This window comes from Spodoptera frugiperda, chromosome 27, assembly GCF_023101765.2.
Source record: "Spodoptera frugiperda isolate SF20-4 chromosome 27, AGI-APGP_CSIRO_Sfru_2.0, whole genome shotgun sequence".
Lineage (NCBI taxonomy): Eukaryota > Metazoa > Arthropoda > Insecta > Lepidoptera > Noctuidae > Spodoptera > Spodoptera frugiperda.
The window spans coordinates 261,317-277,623 of NC_064238.1; the positions used below are offsets into that span (position 1 = coordinate 261,317).

Sequence of the window (16,307 nt, forward strand, 5' to 3'; positions counted from 1 at the left end):
GACTTACTAAATTCGCATTTTTTTTATGTCAAGCCTTTTATACTCAATGGCATAGGCTGAGATGCACATATCGCCAGATTTCACCAGTTATCATATGGTTTACCAAGAATTAATGATCCTATTAGGTACCTACCTTCCACCGAAAAACTGAAAGAAGTCCAATAACACTGCTCGGCTGTTTGCTCGGCAATCGGTGTTTTAAACTACAAAATTGTAATTAATTACACCATTTTAACGCAGAACACAGATTTTCGCGAAACACTTATGTTTTCTATTGTGTTTCATATTACCAGTACACAAGTGCTAAGTGATTTAATTGCCTTCAAAGTTAACGTTTTATTTTATTGCTAAACAGACTACTAGCGCCATCTGTTATTTAAAGAACGCCTTTAGTACCGTCTTGTCTTAGTAACAAGTTGGTTCTAATGATGGTAAATTGTTAAAAGACTTAAATTGGGCACCAACTTATCGTCAGGTTTTTAGACCACGAACAGTAAAGAGTAAAACTTCACTGAAGGTACCTATAAACATGATAAATAGGTAACTTTAGTAAATTATTATAGTTATCATTATCATGTCATTCATATACCTAATCCTTGTTGACGTAGTTACAAAAGTTATAACGTCTCGGAAAACCCCCATGTATACCTACCTACTTATTAATATAATTTTATCTATGACTCAGATAACATCAGCACAAGGCCAGTTTAAAGTATGCAACTTTTTTTCAAATAAATCATAAAATGTCTAATTATGGTGGCTAAGTGCTTAATTTTATTCGCTTTTTTGTGTTGGTTTTACGTCCTGGTTGTATGAATATTTAATTTTTGATAACTACTAATGTTTTAATAAGATTAATATCTAAGAATGGAAAGTCCACAAGAGTACAAACAATAGTTTATGTAACTTTTGTATTTACAATGAAAATTATAATCACTAGAATATTTATTTGCCTTTTTTAACGAATTACATTAGAAGTAACTTAAAACTGATTAGGGATACCTAGTAATAATTGCTTGTTTTGACTACTCAGTAAGTAGGTACACAGCTGATGTTGGAACTAATGAAACCATGGAAAAAAACGTAGGTAAAACATCCCCACGCGGGAATTTTCTATGTCCATTTACAAAACTTAGAAATGACTTTTACATACTTAGATAATTACACAATGTCACCCAAATCCGGAATAATAACTTTGTGCATAAGCGCCTCTGCATTATGAACCAATATTACTAAACAGCAACATTTTGCTATTACTATTTTATAAGATGACTTGCTTGAATTGTGGAACAAGGTGGAACCACCCATTTAATATTCTTTTATATTTTTCGTCATTTATAATGTTTATAAACATGTTATATAGATATCTAAATGAAAACTATTTTATTAGAAAAGTGAAAAATATCTATCATTGAAATGTCAAAATTTCTTTTTTATACTGGCAACTGACATTGAGTGCTTGCTTACACGTCAAACGATTTGCTGGGTTTTATGATAAAATGTTCATTATTTATCGCTAAAACTGGTTGAATAAATAATTTGAAAGTGAAGATAATAAAAATAAAAACATTGGGAACATTTGATGTGCACACACAACTCAAAATAATTCCTTAGACGTAACAACTAATGCATTAAAATAGGCTAAGCTTATCAGAAAATGGGTAAGTGATGTAAATTGTCATAAAAATGTATTTTAATAGTGTTTTACGCCTAGATAGTGCAATAACTGTGTTGGTACGTTGCAGGTGGTCTATTCAGTTACTTCAGAGGGTTGTTAGGGGCGCGAGAAATGAGGATTTTGATCCTCGGCTTGGACGGTGCCGGGAAGACGACGATATTGTACAAACTGCAAGTCGGGGAGGTGGTGACGACCATACCAACCATTGGATTTAACGTAGAACAAGTCACATATAAGAACTTAAAGTTTCAAGTGTGGGATCTTGGTGGACAGACCAGTATCAGGTGAGGAAACATTGTGAACTAAAGAGGTTAGGTACTGTTTAGCTATGGTATTGTTCTTGTGTCATTCTTATTGGAACTGTATTGTAGTTGCCAGCCTTCTGTGGACAATACCATCAGAGAGTACATAGTGTTTGTTAATGCTGTGTAACATATTAAAATGTTATTGTTGTTATTTCCAGGCCCTACTGGCGATGTTATTATGGGAACACGGATGCAATAATATATGTAGTAGATTCTGCAGATAGAGATCGAATAGGAATATCTAAAGATGAATTGGTACACATGTTGAGGGTAAGTGCAACTTGTGTGTATTATATTTCTAATATTAATCAACAGCTTCTTCAGTACATTGTCAGTCGGCAATATGTCTGTATTGTCTGTTAAACAAACAATTGAAATGAATGACTTTGAAACCTCATTGAACATTTTGCACAAAATATGAGGTGTTACTATTATGTTGTTCATAAAATAACAAACCTGTGTGCTGTTATTTTAACTAAATTATAAAAAAAACTGTTTAATGAAACACGCTAACTTATCACAATAAATACTTAAGGTGTTTTGATGTTATATATTTTGTGTGTGTGTGTAACTATAACATATAAAAAAAGTATAAATGCTATGAATGGCTAGATCAATTGGCAACACAATGCAAAATGGCCATAAAAAATTATGAAAACAAATTAATAAGCAGAATGTAATAAATGTCACTATTTTCTAATTAAATATGTACTAGTTCTGTGCAACCTTGAATTTGATTACTACTAATTAATTCAGATTTAGTAGCAATGTTGACTAAGTATGAAAATTATACACATCACGTCACATCAACAGCCTAGTAGTGGCCACTGCTGACCAGTCTCTTCTCGCACGGAGAAGAGAATATTTAATTGTTTCTTCTGAAGTAGTGTGTAGGAAGTTAGTTAACTGACAAACCAGCCCCATCTAACTTCTTTTTAAAATATTTGACATATAAAAGTAAATATCAGTTTAAAAATAAATATCCGTAATCTATCAACAAATCATTGAAGATACTGATTGCATACATGTCCAATATAATTATAATAGTTGGTAGTAATGATGTAGCTGATTACCAGAAGTATTTTAACCAATATTTGTTAATTTTTTCTTACATAAGAACCTTTTTCTAACAATAACAAAACCAACAAAAAAGTATTAGTGAAATTGGTTTAGCTGTTCTTTAGATTTACTCTTAGCAACACATTATGATTCATTTCTATTTTAGATGAGTAATTCATTAAATCTTTATGTACTGGACTGCAGATCTATGTTGGCCACTATGTATTTGCCATAGTGTCTTAAATACTGGCAGTAACTGGTACTCCTGTTTTCTCCTGTAGTATAAAAGGCCATGATATTATATTATGCCTTCTAACAACATAAACTTGTACATTTTTAAAACAATTATAGATTATGTGATAATATGTTGTATGTGTCAGTGATTTAAAGCAAGATAAACAAATAGATCTAGACCTGATAATGTCTTGTAAAAGTAAAAATAAATTAAATAAATGTAGGTTATCTTGTTTCCTATATTTCTATGGTATGTAGGAAGTGGTTACATAAGTTAGGTCTAGTTTTTCCTTGAAGTTATTTTAGTACATGTACCTAATAGGTAACTATTATACTATTGCCAAAAAACGTGTCAAATCCTGTTTGGTACTCCATTTAGGAAAAATGTCTTATCAGAAATGTTGATTGCAATCTCATAAGACAAATCTGCCATCATTAATTTTTTTGGAACTTAAAGGTTTTATCTAATGTCCTTTTGGTGGTTTAGTTTAAAAAGGCATGTTAATGTTAACAAGTGCGAGAGATCACATTTTATGCAGATTTGGATGATTTAATATGGGGATTATACCTAATTACCATCATGTCTCCTCAAAATATTATCAGAGCTCGAGTGTATCTTGTCCCACTATGACATAACATCAGAAACAAGTATCAATATCAACAGCTAACTGAAAATTCTTTGACTATTCCAGGAAGAGGAACTAGCCAATGCAATACTAGTGGTCCTGGCGAACAAGCAGGACATGGCAGGCTGCCTGACTGTGGCCGAGGTGCACCAGGCACTGGGCCTCGACGCGCTACGTGACCGCACCTTCCAGATCTTCAAGACTTCTGCCGTGCGCGGGGAGGGACTCGACCAGGCGATGGACTGGCTCTCCAATGCACTGCAGGCTCGGAAATAACACCTATAGGATGGTGAGTAACCTATATCATTAGTAAGTAATAATGAGACCCGCCCACTCTTAAAAATCACTTTTAAGGCACATACTTTAGCATGTAATCATCCTGTTCTCCCTTAATCTGGCTAAACCAAGTGGCTTTAGAGAGATTTTTAAATATTTTAACTACTCCGATTATGACGATTGGGAATACGATGTTTATTCATAATTGTACAAGATATTTCTTATAATTATTAGCCTGACGTGCTAGAGTAACTAGCGGAATCTCTTCATGGGCTCTAGATTGCAGCTTTCAAAAGTTGTTGTAACAATCAAACCAGTTGAGTAATTTTATTCTCTCTATTTTCCAGCGTATAACTGAAGAGGCCACGTGATACAAGAAGGCTTGATGTGTGCGTGCGCGATGGACAGACATACCATAGTCACATGTAACGCCATTAGTTTTAGCATTCTACGTCGTCGCCGGTACACATTCACATTGGCTAGTCGGACGGAACATTATCAAGCTTTCTGGCAAATAAACCAACATTATTGGTGATGTACTCTATTATTTAGTATTATTTAAATTGGTCAAATAAGAGTTTAATTTTAAAACATCAATGTACTTCAATTTATTAGCTCTACAAGATACAATTCACGGCTTAAGTGTGATATTACTGTAACTGACAAACAAACATGTAACATCTTAGAAATAAAACTTGATATGAACTCAAAAAGTATTACACACTGTATCATCTTGAAGGCGGTCGCCCAGTGACACATATTAAATGGTATCCACACTTATGTTCATGCACCCAATGCAATCTATGCAAGTGACGCAACAAAACATAGCAAGCAAAGATACAGTTGGGTCTCGATACACACTATGGCCCATACTATGAAATCGTAGCATTGTCCAAGCAAGCGTCCATAGTCGAACGCTCTAATATAGACATATCTAACTAATTTATACCCGAGGCTTTGCCCGCGACTATTAACCTATGTCCTTTCTATAATTGGGATGTATGTATTTTGATATAATTGGTACATACTCCCAATTGATTATCCCATATCCCAATGCAGGATTGATTGAGTACATAAAGCTTAAAGAGGTAACAAAAAAACTTACTTTCGCATTTATAATATTAGTTAGTTGGGATAGCATGCATACTAAAATGACTATGTCAACGTTATTCTATGTGGCTTGTAATTACTTAATACTATATACATGTGTTAGTTAGTTATTTATATAAATGAATTGTCATGCCAGTCACACGTTGCAAAATAACAATATTGATAACATGGTGCCACATTAGTTCAACCTTTTGACCGCCAGTCTTATGTATGAATGAGAAGTCACAAAGGGCTCAGCACGCTACTGTCACGCTAAATGACAAAATTTTAAACGAACATAAGTTTTAACTTTCTTATTTCTTTTCTAATTTTTATTTGTATTAATTTATATTCTTTATTTCTTTATATTTCTTCTACATTTACGTAAGATGATTGAAACTTATGCAAATCCTAAAAAAACTATTTATGAATGAATTTTTAGTTTGGCACTTAGGGCATGTCTTTGCTCTTTGACGTGGCGGTCAAAAGGTTAAAATGTTCTTGTTTGAATCCTACAAAAAGGAAGGGTTTGAGATGCTACTTATACTTTAGTGCTCACCACAAATGCATTAGTCTAGAGAAAGATTCCAGGCCCGTGTTCACAGCGCAACCACAGCGAAACTTATTTAAACACTGAAAGTATCTGTAATAAGCCAAAGTGTACTTAGGGACACTTTTAAAGAAGAATAGCAAGTTCAAAGCATGATTTATATTCTTTTACATGAAGGTTTTTGATTTTGTTTTTACCAGTTGGCGCTAGTGTCGCTTTAAGTCCTATTAGCAAGCAGCTTAACGTTCAAACATTGGCTGATATGCAAATGTTCAGATGTTTGAAAACAATAGCACATGTGTTTGTCTTTGATGGGTAATATTTCTGTAATAATTGTATGTTTGAGTTGTTTTTCTGTCTAAGTGTCCAAGCCCTTAAAGCAAGTTGCTTTTCTAAGGCGACGGCGGATTCTATGTAAAAACAAATTGTTTAGTAACGGGATCGCGTACGGCGGCGGGTGTACCTATACATAAGTTATTATTAATTAATGATTACTATTAATTATTATATATTTTGTATCAGTGACGTTCACCAAGCTATAATTTATATTATTATGCGGTAAGAGAGAAGATTGTTCCAAATACAATATCATGTATTATTCGTTTTTGTTTCATTTATTCATTAAAAAAATCGACGTATAACTATATCAAATAATTTCACTCTTTACAAAGGACCACTGGCATTTTCATCATATTCTGTCTTATCTGTAACAACAATAATGAAGTGTGAGATTATTCAAGTGGAGGTAAACATGAACTAGAAAACATGTAGGTACCTAATGACATGGTTCACGGAGAAAAACTAATACCTACTGCGGGATTGATTTCTTACGAAATTCTCATTAACATGTAATTTCGTTATAACTAGTGGTAGATATTTAACCTACATATTTTTAAAACCCGATCGAAATTATAACAAAGCTAATTGGAAAGTACCTAGTAGCAGCAAAAAAATATTTCTAAATGAGAGATTATTTTGAAATAGCTATACAGAATTAAAAAAAGAAATAGAAATTACCACAATCGAGAGACTTTTGATATTTATCAATGCACTCTTGTACTAATAGTTCAACCTTTCGTTTTTGTTCATCTCTTTCTCTAATTCTCTTGTACTCTTCTTGTTCTTCCTCGAGGGTGGGCCATCGTCTCTTCCGAGGGTCAATTTTGAGGCATTCCTCGCAATCCTCTATTTCTGAATCTTCAATGGTTACAGCTGTATGAGTACTATACTCTTCACCATAAGGGATTGGTCTACTAGACATTGGTAGTGCAGTGATGGTAGACGGGGGGGAGGATTTGCATCCTATGGAGAGTAGTGACAGCACGCCCAGGCCCACTGTCACCCCGGCAATGAGCGGCAGATACTTCTTTATGTCTGGGTTGTCTATAACATAAAATAATCAGTCGGTAGAATACTGTGGCGGTCAACGAACTATTCTTCAGGAAACGTTGACAATCCGGTATCTAAGTAATTGTTATGTAGTGACTCGAGACTAGTCGAGTTCCTCGTCAAATAATTACGTGGCTAAGTCAAAAACCATAATAATTAGTTCATGATTTGTGTGTTTTTAATGAAACTTTCCTAGTCACCTATCCTTGACGGCTCATCTGGCGAATAGACCGCTCGCGATCTACTGCACGTGTGCATATCATGTTCATACGGTCATACGAAGCTCCTGCATCGATTGCGTGTAGTTGCAAGCGGTACATTTGTTACATGTGACCACGCCTTGATGGTAACTTCCTTGATCTACCTTATACCTACTATACCTTGGTTTCTATCAAACTCATTTCTCCAGTTTTTCTACCATTTTTATATATCGACTATGAGAGACTAATGTGTCGTAGCTATGGGTCCACTACAAGTATTGCTAAACCGGTACCCCGCGACACGTTTCCGTCAGGGTGGGTATTAAATGCGTGATTTGAATTTGGACAAAATGTTGCCTACTAACACAAGGGCATCTAGGCTTTGCATTTTGGTTCAGCCTCGCTTGTTCCAACTCTGCCTCGGCTCTCTCCAGTTCCAGTCTGTTCAATTCCTCCTTCTCTTTTCGGCGTTGTTTAATTTCTGCTTCACATTCATCCTCCTCTATCGGCCACTTTCGTCTACTCGGAAGAATTTTTGGGCTAATAATTCTCTTCGCTTTCTCTATCTTCTTTTTGCATTCAGGTTTTTGCGATAAATGATAATAGGCGAATGCTAGAAGGCCGGCCCCTAACACTAGCCCGCCAATGATGGGCAGGATGGTTATGCCATCGTCTTCTCCCCTCCCAGACGTTGACCCTGAAGGCCCGCGGGGCCTGCCTGAAATTGTCACTTTCATCAGCATCATATCGTTTTCTCAAAAATCGTAAATTCTAGGCGAAGCATTAACACAACTCGGAGTACTGAGTGCCTGTATTTTATAAGAGCGAATGTACATTCTTCAAACTATATGAGCTCGTCTCCTATAACGGTGTAGTGGACCCATGAGCTATCGTTACGTAGATACATGTCAATGTAGACTTTCTGCTAATTACTTATTAGTTGTGTTCTATCGGCGTGGCCAGCTTACCTACCACTCGGCGAACCAAGAACTTTGTAGAGGAATTTATACAAGATGTAATAAACTATGAACTTTATTTTCTTAAGTGTAGTTTTGACTTCAACACTTACCGCTCATAGTCTTCTGGCAACCTTCGAGTTAGTTGATATGATGGTTTGTTCTCTTGATCTAATCTGATGGTTCGGTCTTGTTACATATCAATTGCGACTGTGAGTGTTCCTTACTATGTGATAGCAGACTTCGGTGCTATATGTGCCATCATTTATATTTTAGAGTTCATAAAATCAAATAATTTTACTGACAAAATATTATTTAGATTGTCTCTGACGGTCAATTGTCTTTGATGATGAAATATTACGAAAGAGGATGCTAGTAAGAAGGTTGTTAAAGAATATGACACACATTATGGCCCGGTGATGGAATTGATTGTGCTTGCATGATTCGGCCGAGAAGATCGTAGTTGAGTAGCAGATCGATGTATAATGTCAGTTATTTCTGCCTCTCCCTCGCCGAATCGGGATGGTCCTCTAGTTATACTCTACTAGGTTTTCATCAACGGCGACAAGGTAGTCTGGAGCAGGAGGAGCCTTAAGTATGGCCGGCCAGGAACCTGGGATAGTGTAAAGGGTGAAAAACTAAAGGAATTATAGGAACTATAGGGACTACGCTGACGATGCATACATACCTACTATAGACAAAAAATCGTACACTGAAAAAATCTGACTGATAGTATAAATAAATTTGTAAGTGGGTAACTTCTGTTCTGTTCGCCTTGCTTTGGAATAGGGAAGGAATTGGAACGGGTGGTTTTTAGTCAGTCAAGACCGTGTCGGCGGCTCAACTGGAGTGTTCCACGACCTCACAGAGGACGGAGGTGATACAAAGTGTGAGTGAGTGAGGTTACGGAACCCTTTGGCCACGCTTAAACACACGGCATGGGCTACACTCTCCGTCGTTTGCTTATCATCAGGTGATCCGTTTACTCGTTTGCTAATCCAAGTTTCTGAAACAGCATGCTTTAGCTACTGATAAATGTAAGTTCGAGAAGTACGTACGTATCGCCTTGCCCACGAGCACGTTGGCTGTTGTCCATATCGTGATCATAAGTATGCAATAGACGGAGATAGCTTGCAGCAAGTAAAAAATCATTGTTGAGCAATGGTTGTCGTCCGAATAATATTTGTTTGCTAATCCTAAAAATTGTGGGAAGAAGTTTTATAAAATATGCATTATGTATTTTGTCTATTAGATTTTATGAAGCATCGAACGCTTCAGACGAATCCAAGACGGATTAATTTTTCAGACTGCGATTACGGTATCGACAGCGATTGGATTTGCATTGGATTTTTGGCATCGGCATTCCGTATAACGTCATCGGTACGCATCGCATGTATTGCCGATGAGTGGTCCGCATGAGTTACTGTTGTATGAGTTATATCATAAAAGACTAACTAACCGCCCGATTCGTGCGATGCGGGTCTGTGGACGCTGGGATGACGTTACTCTTCGCGTGATCATAAAATAAAGTGGCTTTTTTTACTTATTATGGCAATTCTGATGTATCTCCAGTACCTATGTAGACTTGTTTGATTATCGAATCTATCCCTCTTTGTAAATCTTCTTTGTTCTTACATAAAAATACCAGTAGAGTATATATTTGAGATCTACACTAACCTCTTGGTTTTCTGTTACTTAAACATATTTACAAGTTCTTTGTCCAGGAATATTGACACAAGCGTGGTCCTATTTATTTTGTCCAACCGAATTGTCCCATGGTTCCCCAAGCCCAGGAAGAGAAGGTGCCTTGTTACGTTTTATCTGGTTTTAACCGTTTCAACTGACAAAAGGACGCTACTGTTGCCTAGGTAATGGTATACTGATTGGCCTCTTTGAGTCTATGATAATCTGCCTTTGAAAAGCGCCCCGTTTTCCTAAATTTCCCCTATACTTATAAAATTCTTTGATACTCTTTGGCACTCCGTACAGTATTTAAGTTTTCTAGCTTTTGTAATCAGCAGCTTTACATATGTTGGGGAACCTTTTAACATTTCTAGCTCCACATTTATATAATTATTCTTCTCGAACTAAATAATTCTGGATATTCCGCAAACTTTTTCATTACTAACTCATTAAAACCTTGTTTGTGTCCTCTTCTCGTTTTGACATTTTGACTTTAATAGAATTGGCAGTAATGTCTGAAACATGATGAAAACAAGTTGTTTTAAACAAAAAGTAATAGATTACTCGTGCTATGAGCCGGTTAAGAAAACGACCACTCTTCCCGCAACCACCAGCGGCTCTATCACCAGTAGCTCCGCCACCAGTTGCTCTACCACAAACAGCACCACCTTCAGCATCTCCACCGCCACCGCCGCCTCTACGACTCCCACCAATAGCCCTGCCATCACATGCTGGGCTGCCTTCGGCGCAGGAATGTTGACTCTCTTTTACAAGCTGTACTCTGGGATCACTGAGGGAATCAACTCCAAAATGAAGGCAGAACAGGAAAAAAATGCTAAAGAAGACGAAGAAAGAAAGAAGTTGTTGGCAGAGGAGAAAGTGACCATTTGTGGTTGGCCATATCAGGAGAGTATCTACAAATGATGATGGGAATAATATATGGGCCAGGCATTTTGCTTGTTATTGAAAATAGGAACTGCAGTAAGCTGGGGGATAGTTTTAATATTTTGTGCTCATACTCAGCCAAGTGGATGTATACAAAACTGTGTAACATTTTTAATCCTAAAGGAGGTGATGTTATTAAAATATTATGTGTCACCAGCGAGACACGGCAGCCACAGGACAACTAGATATAGTCAACAATAATAATTACAGGAATGGAAAGTGAACTAAAATGATGTTTGATGGTTATCATATACGAGTATTTTTGAATCCTTTATGTAGACAGGTTGTTTTGATTCCAGTGTTTATATTTATTTTTATACTATTTATATGAAACGTGCTTATGTATCGCACGCGTTGGATATATGTATTACTTTATGATATTGTTACTTAGGGTCTCAGCCACAGCACCGTTTACTTTTACCTAGGTAGGTATGAACTTTTACCATGTAATGTATGAGTAGTTATAAATATAGATGTATGTTCAAATTGCTGTTTTTTATTGTAATTCCCCAAAATAGATAGAAATATTATACCTAACCTAATAACATAAAGCACCCTGTCGGGCTCAGCAAGCAACCGAGGCACATGGCCAAATGATGTACAAATCTCTCGGTTTTCTACTCTAATAAAAGTTTGTCTGTCTGTAAGGACGCAACAAACGCAAATTATACAGGACGGCTTTTTGTCCGTACGGATTACCTACCGTAAACAAAATCATAACTGTTTAAAAACTTACCTTTATACATCTCACTATATTAGTGTTGTCCTCTTCTTGTTTTGACATTACAACACTTGATAGAACGTCAAATTACAAAGTAGCGATGTCGTAAATGTGACGAAAACAAGTTGTTTGCAACGAAACGTAATACACTACACATACAATGAGCGAACCAAAAAAGAAGCCTGCCTCAGCGCCACCCGCGGCACAACCATCACCTGGTGCTGGGATGTCCTCAGCACCCCCACCACCCGCGCCACCACCCCCTCCCACAGCGGCTCCTCCATGTAGCTTCAGGGGCAGTTGCCCTGCTGATGTCCCCTTCTTTGCTGGTAAGTTGTCCTTTGATTAGCTTTTCACCCCTATATTATTTTTTCCCTGAAGATTTAATGCCATCTAAGCAATGTATGAATGCACGGCTGGCCCTGTTTGAGCAACTGGTGCTCAATTCCCGAATGTAATATTTATTTATGTGATTCGCAAATTGTGGTACTGGGTCTGGGAATAATGTGGACACAAACAGAAAATCCTAGTGCAGGGCAACTTTTTTATTGCAGTAATTGCAGGAATGGTGGGTCTCTTTTTACGAGCCGTCTACCGCGATTATCTAGGGGACCAACGCGAAGCAGGAAAGAATTAGAGAAGAGGAACATACAGAAGCGTTGTTGGCAGATAAAGGAGTGAAGGGAAGGCTTCCAGAGGTCGCTGGCTATAACGACGGGCAAGCTATTTTAATGTTTTTCTAATTTTCTATTCATTTTTGTACTTATTTAGGCATATCCGTTTAACAGGGATGTTCCTCTATAATAGTCAAAATATCTGCTTTAATCATAGATATAATTTTTCTGTGGCTTCAGTGCTGAGCTCCGAGCCACAACTACCGTTTACTTAGCTTGTGCTTTCTTATGTACGAATAGATATGAATATAGCTGTATAACTGAATTTCAGGTGTTTTTTCTTTATATTGAATAAATATAAATATGGCACTAAAGCCATTTATTTTAAATCATTGGAGAATTTATTAAATCAGTCCATTGGGCAAATCCTCAGGAGTTATTCCTTGTGAGAATCAAGTAAAATGGTAGCATGCTGTGGTAGGTAGCTGCTGCTGTAATTTTTGGCAGTGGGAAATGGAATGTCAGCTGTCGATTCTGCTCTCAATCGAGCTGACAGTACAACCGCAATATCTACCTGCCTATTTGACGAGGGCCTAGCGCTGCGCTAGTCCCTTGTTTTGATTGTAACATTGCGCCCTTACATAACCACATCGTTACGTGGCTAGGCTCAGCCTGGCATTTGCGCAAACTGTGAATTCAGGACTATGTAATTACGACAACTTAACATTGGAACATTACAGTAGGTTGCGGTTTTGGCAACAGATCAACATAATGTAAAGTTACAACATATAAAACAAATTATGAACATGTAATTTAAATAAGTTAGCCTGCATACAGTTACATTAAGTAAGGCTACATTGACGCCTACGCTGCCAGCAATTACTTTAATTGGTGCCTCATATTTTTGAGATGACTCGCGGCTCGATTCCACTGCTTTGAAAATTAAATTCCAAACATTCCTAAGGAAATATGGGCAATTTGCGCGATTATTGATGTTTGTAGAGCGTTTTCTGTCGGCTCAATGTTTCGCTTGGTGTTCACGTGTTAAATCAAAATACGCAGGTTAAAACAAACCCAGTCAATGTGGTAGTAAGTGCAATGATTGTGACGGTCCTGTAAGCAGGTGCATTCTACAAGCTGTGCTACAAATTCGGCCTTATGCCGCCCCAATACGGTGCACCAGCCGCCAAGTTTGGACAAATATGTAGGGAACCCTGTACGGCATGTCTTGTACGAAATAGCAGAGGTATTCCAACTCAACATCGAATGATATTAAACACCCGCACTGTTTATGCCATCTTAGACCTTCTGCGCCGTATTTATGGTATGTTTTGGTATGTGTTGTTTAAAGTTTGGGACAGAAGTGTGCGGGCGGGGGAGGAGTATGCGGTCTGACTGGTTGCTCGAACGACGACCGGAGGCTGCGCGCGCGCCGGCCGCAGGTACAATCCTGTGCTTAATTTTATAATTAAAGCCCACGTGGTCGCTCAAGATTATATCTTGACGCGAAAATATGCACTTTAACATCTGTGTTATCTCTCGCCCGGGTGTTTTCTCGCCTTTTCCTACAACAAAAATATCGGTCAGTTTTGTCGTAAACACTGCACGTACTTACGTACGTATACTTATACAGCCAAATTATTATTGTCTTCGCTTTATGTTCGCAGATTTCGTTCCACGTTTGTTTGGTTACGGTTTCTCACGTTTCGTATTGTTACAGGTTGTTATGGAGCTCAGTTTAATGATGTAAATATTATGTGATTCTTATTTCAGTTAGCTTTGGGAAAAAGCTTTTAAGTAACAACCATACATCGTAAGCTTTGAAAGTTTAATTTAGGTCAATATTGAACTGTAAACCATTTAGACAGTTTGTACGGTGAAGTTAGAGCGAAGTTTGAAAAAGCTGCGAAGGGCGAGCGCGCGGCCGGTGTGCCCGACTGTACAGGGCCAAGCTCTGGCACGAGTCTTGTAAAGAATTTATAGGAGAGCCGGGCGCGGGTCGCGGCAGTGTCGTGCGCGCCTCGCATGCGCCTGCGCAGCCCGCCGCCGCCCGACCAGCGCGCCATCGCAGCGTACGCCGGGAAAAGTAAAAGTTTTCAGTGCAGTGCAGTGCAGTGGTAGTGAAACAGACGTGAGCACTGGAATGGATGGCTAGGTATGCCCCATCTTATTTAGAGGAAAAAATACTCCCACGGCGCTGGGAAACTAGCTATTGTGGAGCGAGCAGCGAAAGTTCGCTTCATGTTTATAGACCGCTAGGGCCTTGGGCCTACGTAGATACGTACGTCTAGTATATTGTGCATAGTTTTACTTGTAACAAGTTAATTCTGCAACGTGCTGCCTGTGTCGAGCGGTGGCGGGCTGCGCGCGCCGACCGGTTACTGCTGTACCGTATATTGTTGAATTGATGATTACTTGTAAATAATTAACTATTTATAAGGAATGACGTAGTGCTTCAATTAATAGAAATATTATTAATGGCACGAGAAACTGTAATTCACTTCTGAAACATATAATGCCGAATTACACGAGTAGTAGAGTAGCCCCACTCAATCGAGTAGACGTTTTTATACGATAATGTCGAGAGATTCAAATGTCGATAACGTCATTAATAAACTATAAATCATATTTACAACAGGTAATAAATTCACTACACCGACTCCACTATTTAGTAGATAAACATTTACGAAATCATCTTAAGTACCTATGGATATTAGTTTTAACTTTTGTGAGTATTTGGAACAGAAAGGGCTTAACCTATTCTTTTTCAACTTATCTTTCTTAAGTCAAGACAGAAAGTACACATTAAAACTGGCAATCACCACATGCCTACTTTAGTAGAAATGTACCAGACAGTGACTGTATGTGAAGAGATGCACATCGTGTTTAATGGGATGCTTTTGGAAAGACCTAAGTTAGTCTATTGGCCAGCACTAGATGCGAAACGGATTGATGATGTACCTTATAAAGTCTTGAGAAGGTTAGGCTCTATCTACCAGGCTTTTGGGAACCTCCCCATAGGAAAAGCTGGACCTGTCAGTCAGTAACGTACCATTATTTCAATAAGTACAGATAATCAGACTGTTGTATCAATGTGATATAGGTATGTACATAAAGATTAAACTGCCACTAGGATGGTGCCTATATAAAGAAGATAGATAATATTAATTTATTTTGTGGTTCTGCATAATAAACTTTTTGAAAATAAAGATAGGGTAACCATCCAAGGGAACACTCTTATCAGAACCGGATATCGTAAAGAATCCTTTTCTCAATTTACATACAATAAGTAAAGGTTAATGAAAGCACAGGAAATATTAAGGGTTTAATTATGAGGTTTATTTACATGTATGATTTTATGTTTTCTCGCGCCTTGGGCGAGGCGTGAGGGAGTGTCTGACTATTACTGACTAAAAACCACCCCGTTCCTACTCCTGCTATTTGAACCAGAGCCCCGGTACCCCACTAGACAGTCCGCAGCATTTATATGTACCTATGTAGTTTTCTGTAGGTACAATCTGAATAAACTACCTATTCGTCTGTAGATTTCCATATTGTAGAGGTAGCATTTTTTTATATGAGTTCCATACCAATACTTATGTCAGCCTGTCTTCAGACACAAAAAACCTATCATAAATCCACTCCTTTGGTACGTAAAGGAAAGTCATACAATAAACACTTAGGAACATTTATAGCCAACTATTATTTACATGTGTGGGCATTAGGTACCAGAAATTATGTGTGCAAGATGACAGTGGACTCAGGGATCCTATTAGTCACTATGTCATTAGTTAGCGGCGCGTTCTAGACAGTTTTATTACCCAGGTACCTAGTGTTTCCATCCAGGAATGTAAAAAATAATAGGGATGTGGAATGTGTCACATTTTTACTTTGATTTTTGCATAATTTTACTCCAGGATCCTCAAATAGTATTAATTTCTTGGCTAGAATGCAGAAATATATTAGAAATAAACATTAAAAT

General features: G+C 37.5%; 3 protein-coding genes and 1 long non-coding RNA gene across 6 annotated transcripts in view; 3 read left to right on the plus strand and 1 right to left on the minus strand.

Annotated features, from left to right (window-relative positions):
• Nucleotides 1–1,449: 1,449 nt before the first annotated feature.
• On the plus strand, nt 1,450–6,417 carry LOC118263374 (ADP-ribosylation factor-like protein 1). The gene is made up of 5 exons (XM_035575311.2): nt 1,450–1,661; nt 1,746–1,962; nt 2,142–2,253; nt 3,969–4,191; nt 4,526–6,417. The coding sequence occupies exons 1-4, from the start codon at nt 1,658–1,660 to the stop codon at nt 4,176–4,178; spliced, it is 543 nt and encodes a 180-aa protein (XP_035431204.1). The 5' UTR covers nt 1,450–1,657; the 3' UTR covers nt 4,179–4,191; nt 4,526–6,417.
• On the minus strand, nt 6,409–10,187 carry LOC118263375 (uncharacterized). 2 transcript variants are annotated; one of them, XM_035575312.2, is made up of 6 exons: nt 10,040–10,187; nt 9,421–9,558; nt 8,476–8,975; nt 7,772–8,124; nt 6,835–7,200; nt 6,409–6,521 (listed from the first exon to the last, which is right to left on the minus strand). In XM_035575312.2, the coding sequence occupies exons 4-6, from the start codon at nt 7,779–7,781 to the stop codon at nt 6,481–6,483; spliced, it is 417 nt and encodes a 138-aa protein (XP_035431205.1). In that variant the 5' UTR covers nt 7,782–8,124; nt 8,476–8,975; nt 9,421–9,558; nt 10,040–10,187; the 3' UTR covers nt 6,409–6,480. The 2 variants fall into 2 exon arrangements, with proteins under 2 accessions (XP_035431205.1, XP_035431206.1); XM_035575313.2 differs by lacking the exon at nt 7,772–8,124.
• A 932-nt stretch (nt 10,188–11,119) lies between these two features.
• On the plus strand, nt 11,120–12,650 carry LOC118263376 (uncharacterized). The gene is made up of 2 exons (XR_004782586.2): nt 11,120–12,040; nt 12,266–12,650. It is a non-coding gene; the product is annotated as an uncharacterized LOC118263376 (long non-coding RNA).
• Nucleotides 12,651–14,309: 1,659 nt separating this feature from the next.
• Nucleotides 14,310–16,307, plus strand: part of LOC118263485 (ankyrin repeat and BTB/POZ domain-containing protein BTBD11) — a 39,185-nt gene continuing 37,187 nt past the window's right edge. The window contains exon 1 of one of the 2 annotated variants that reach the window (XM_050705415.1): nt 14,310–14,480. In XM_050705415.1, coding sequence (XP_050561372.1) covers nt 14,473–14,480 — 8 coding nt within the window. In that variant the 5' untranslated portion in view covers nt 14,310–14,472. The remainder of the gene's footprint in view (nt 14,481–16,307) is intronic. The other variant, XM_035575513.2, reaches the window with a different exon arrangement.

What these genes read in the sequence shown, in the direction of transcription:
- LOC118263375 (XM_035575312.2), bottom strand. An exon ending in TCAAAAGTCTCTCGATTGTG is followed by an intron (nt 6,522 to 6,834) that starts GTAATTTCTATT and finishes TTGTTGTTACAG; the next exon opens with ATAAGACAGAATATGATGAA.
- LOC118263374 (XM_035575311.2), top strand. An exon ending in GGTGGACAGACCAGTATCAG is followed by an intron (nt 1,963 to 2,141) that starts GTGAGGAAACAT and finishes TGTTATTTCCAG; the next exon opens with GCCCTACTGGCGATGTTATT. An exon ending in AATTGGTACACATGTTGAGG is followed by an intron (nt 2,254 to 3,968) that starts GTAAGTGCAACT and finishes TGACTATTCCAG; the next exon opens with GAAGAGGAACTAGCCAATGC.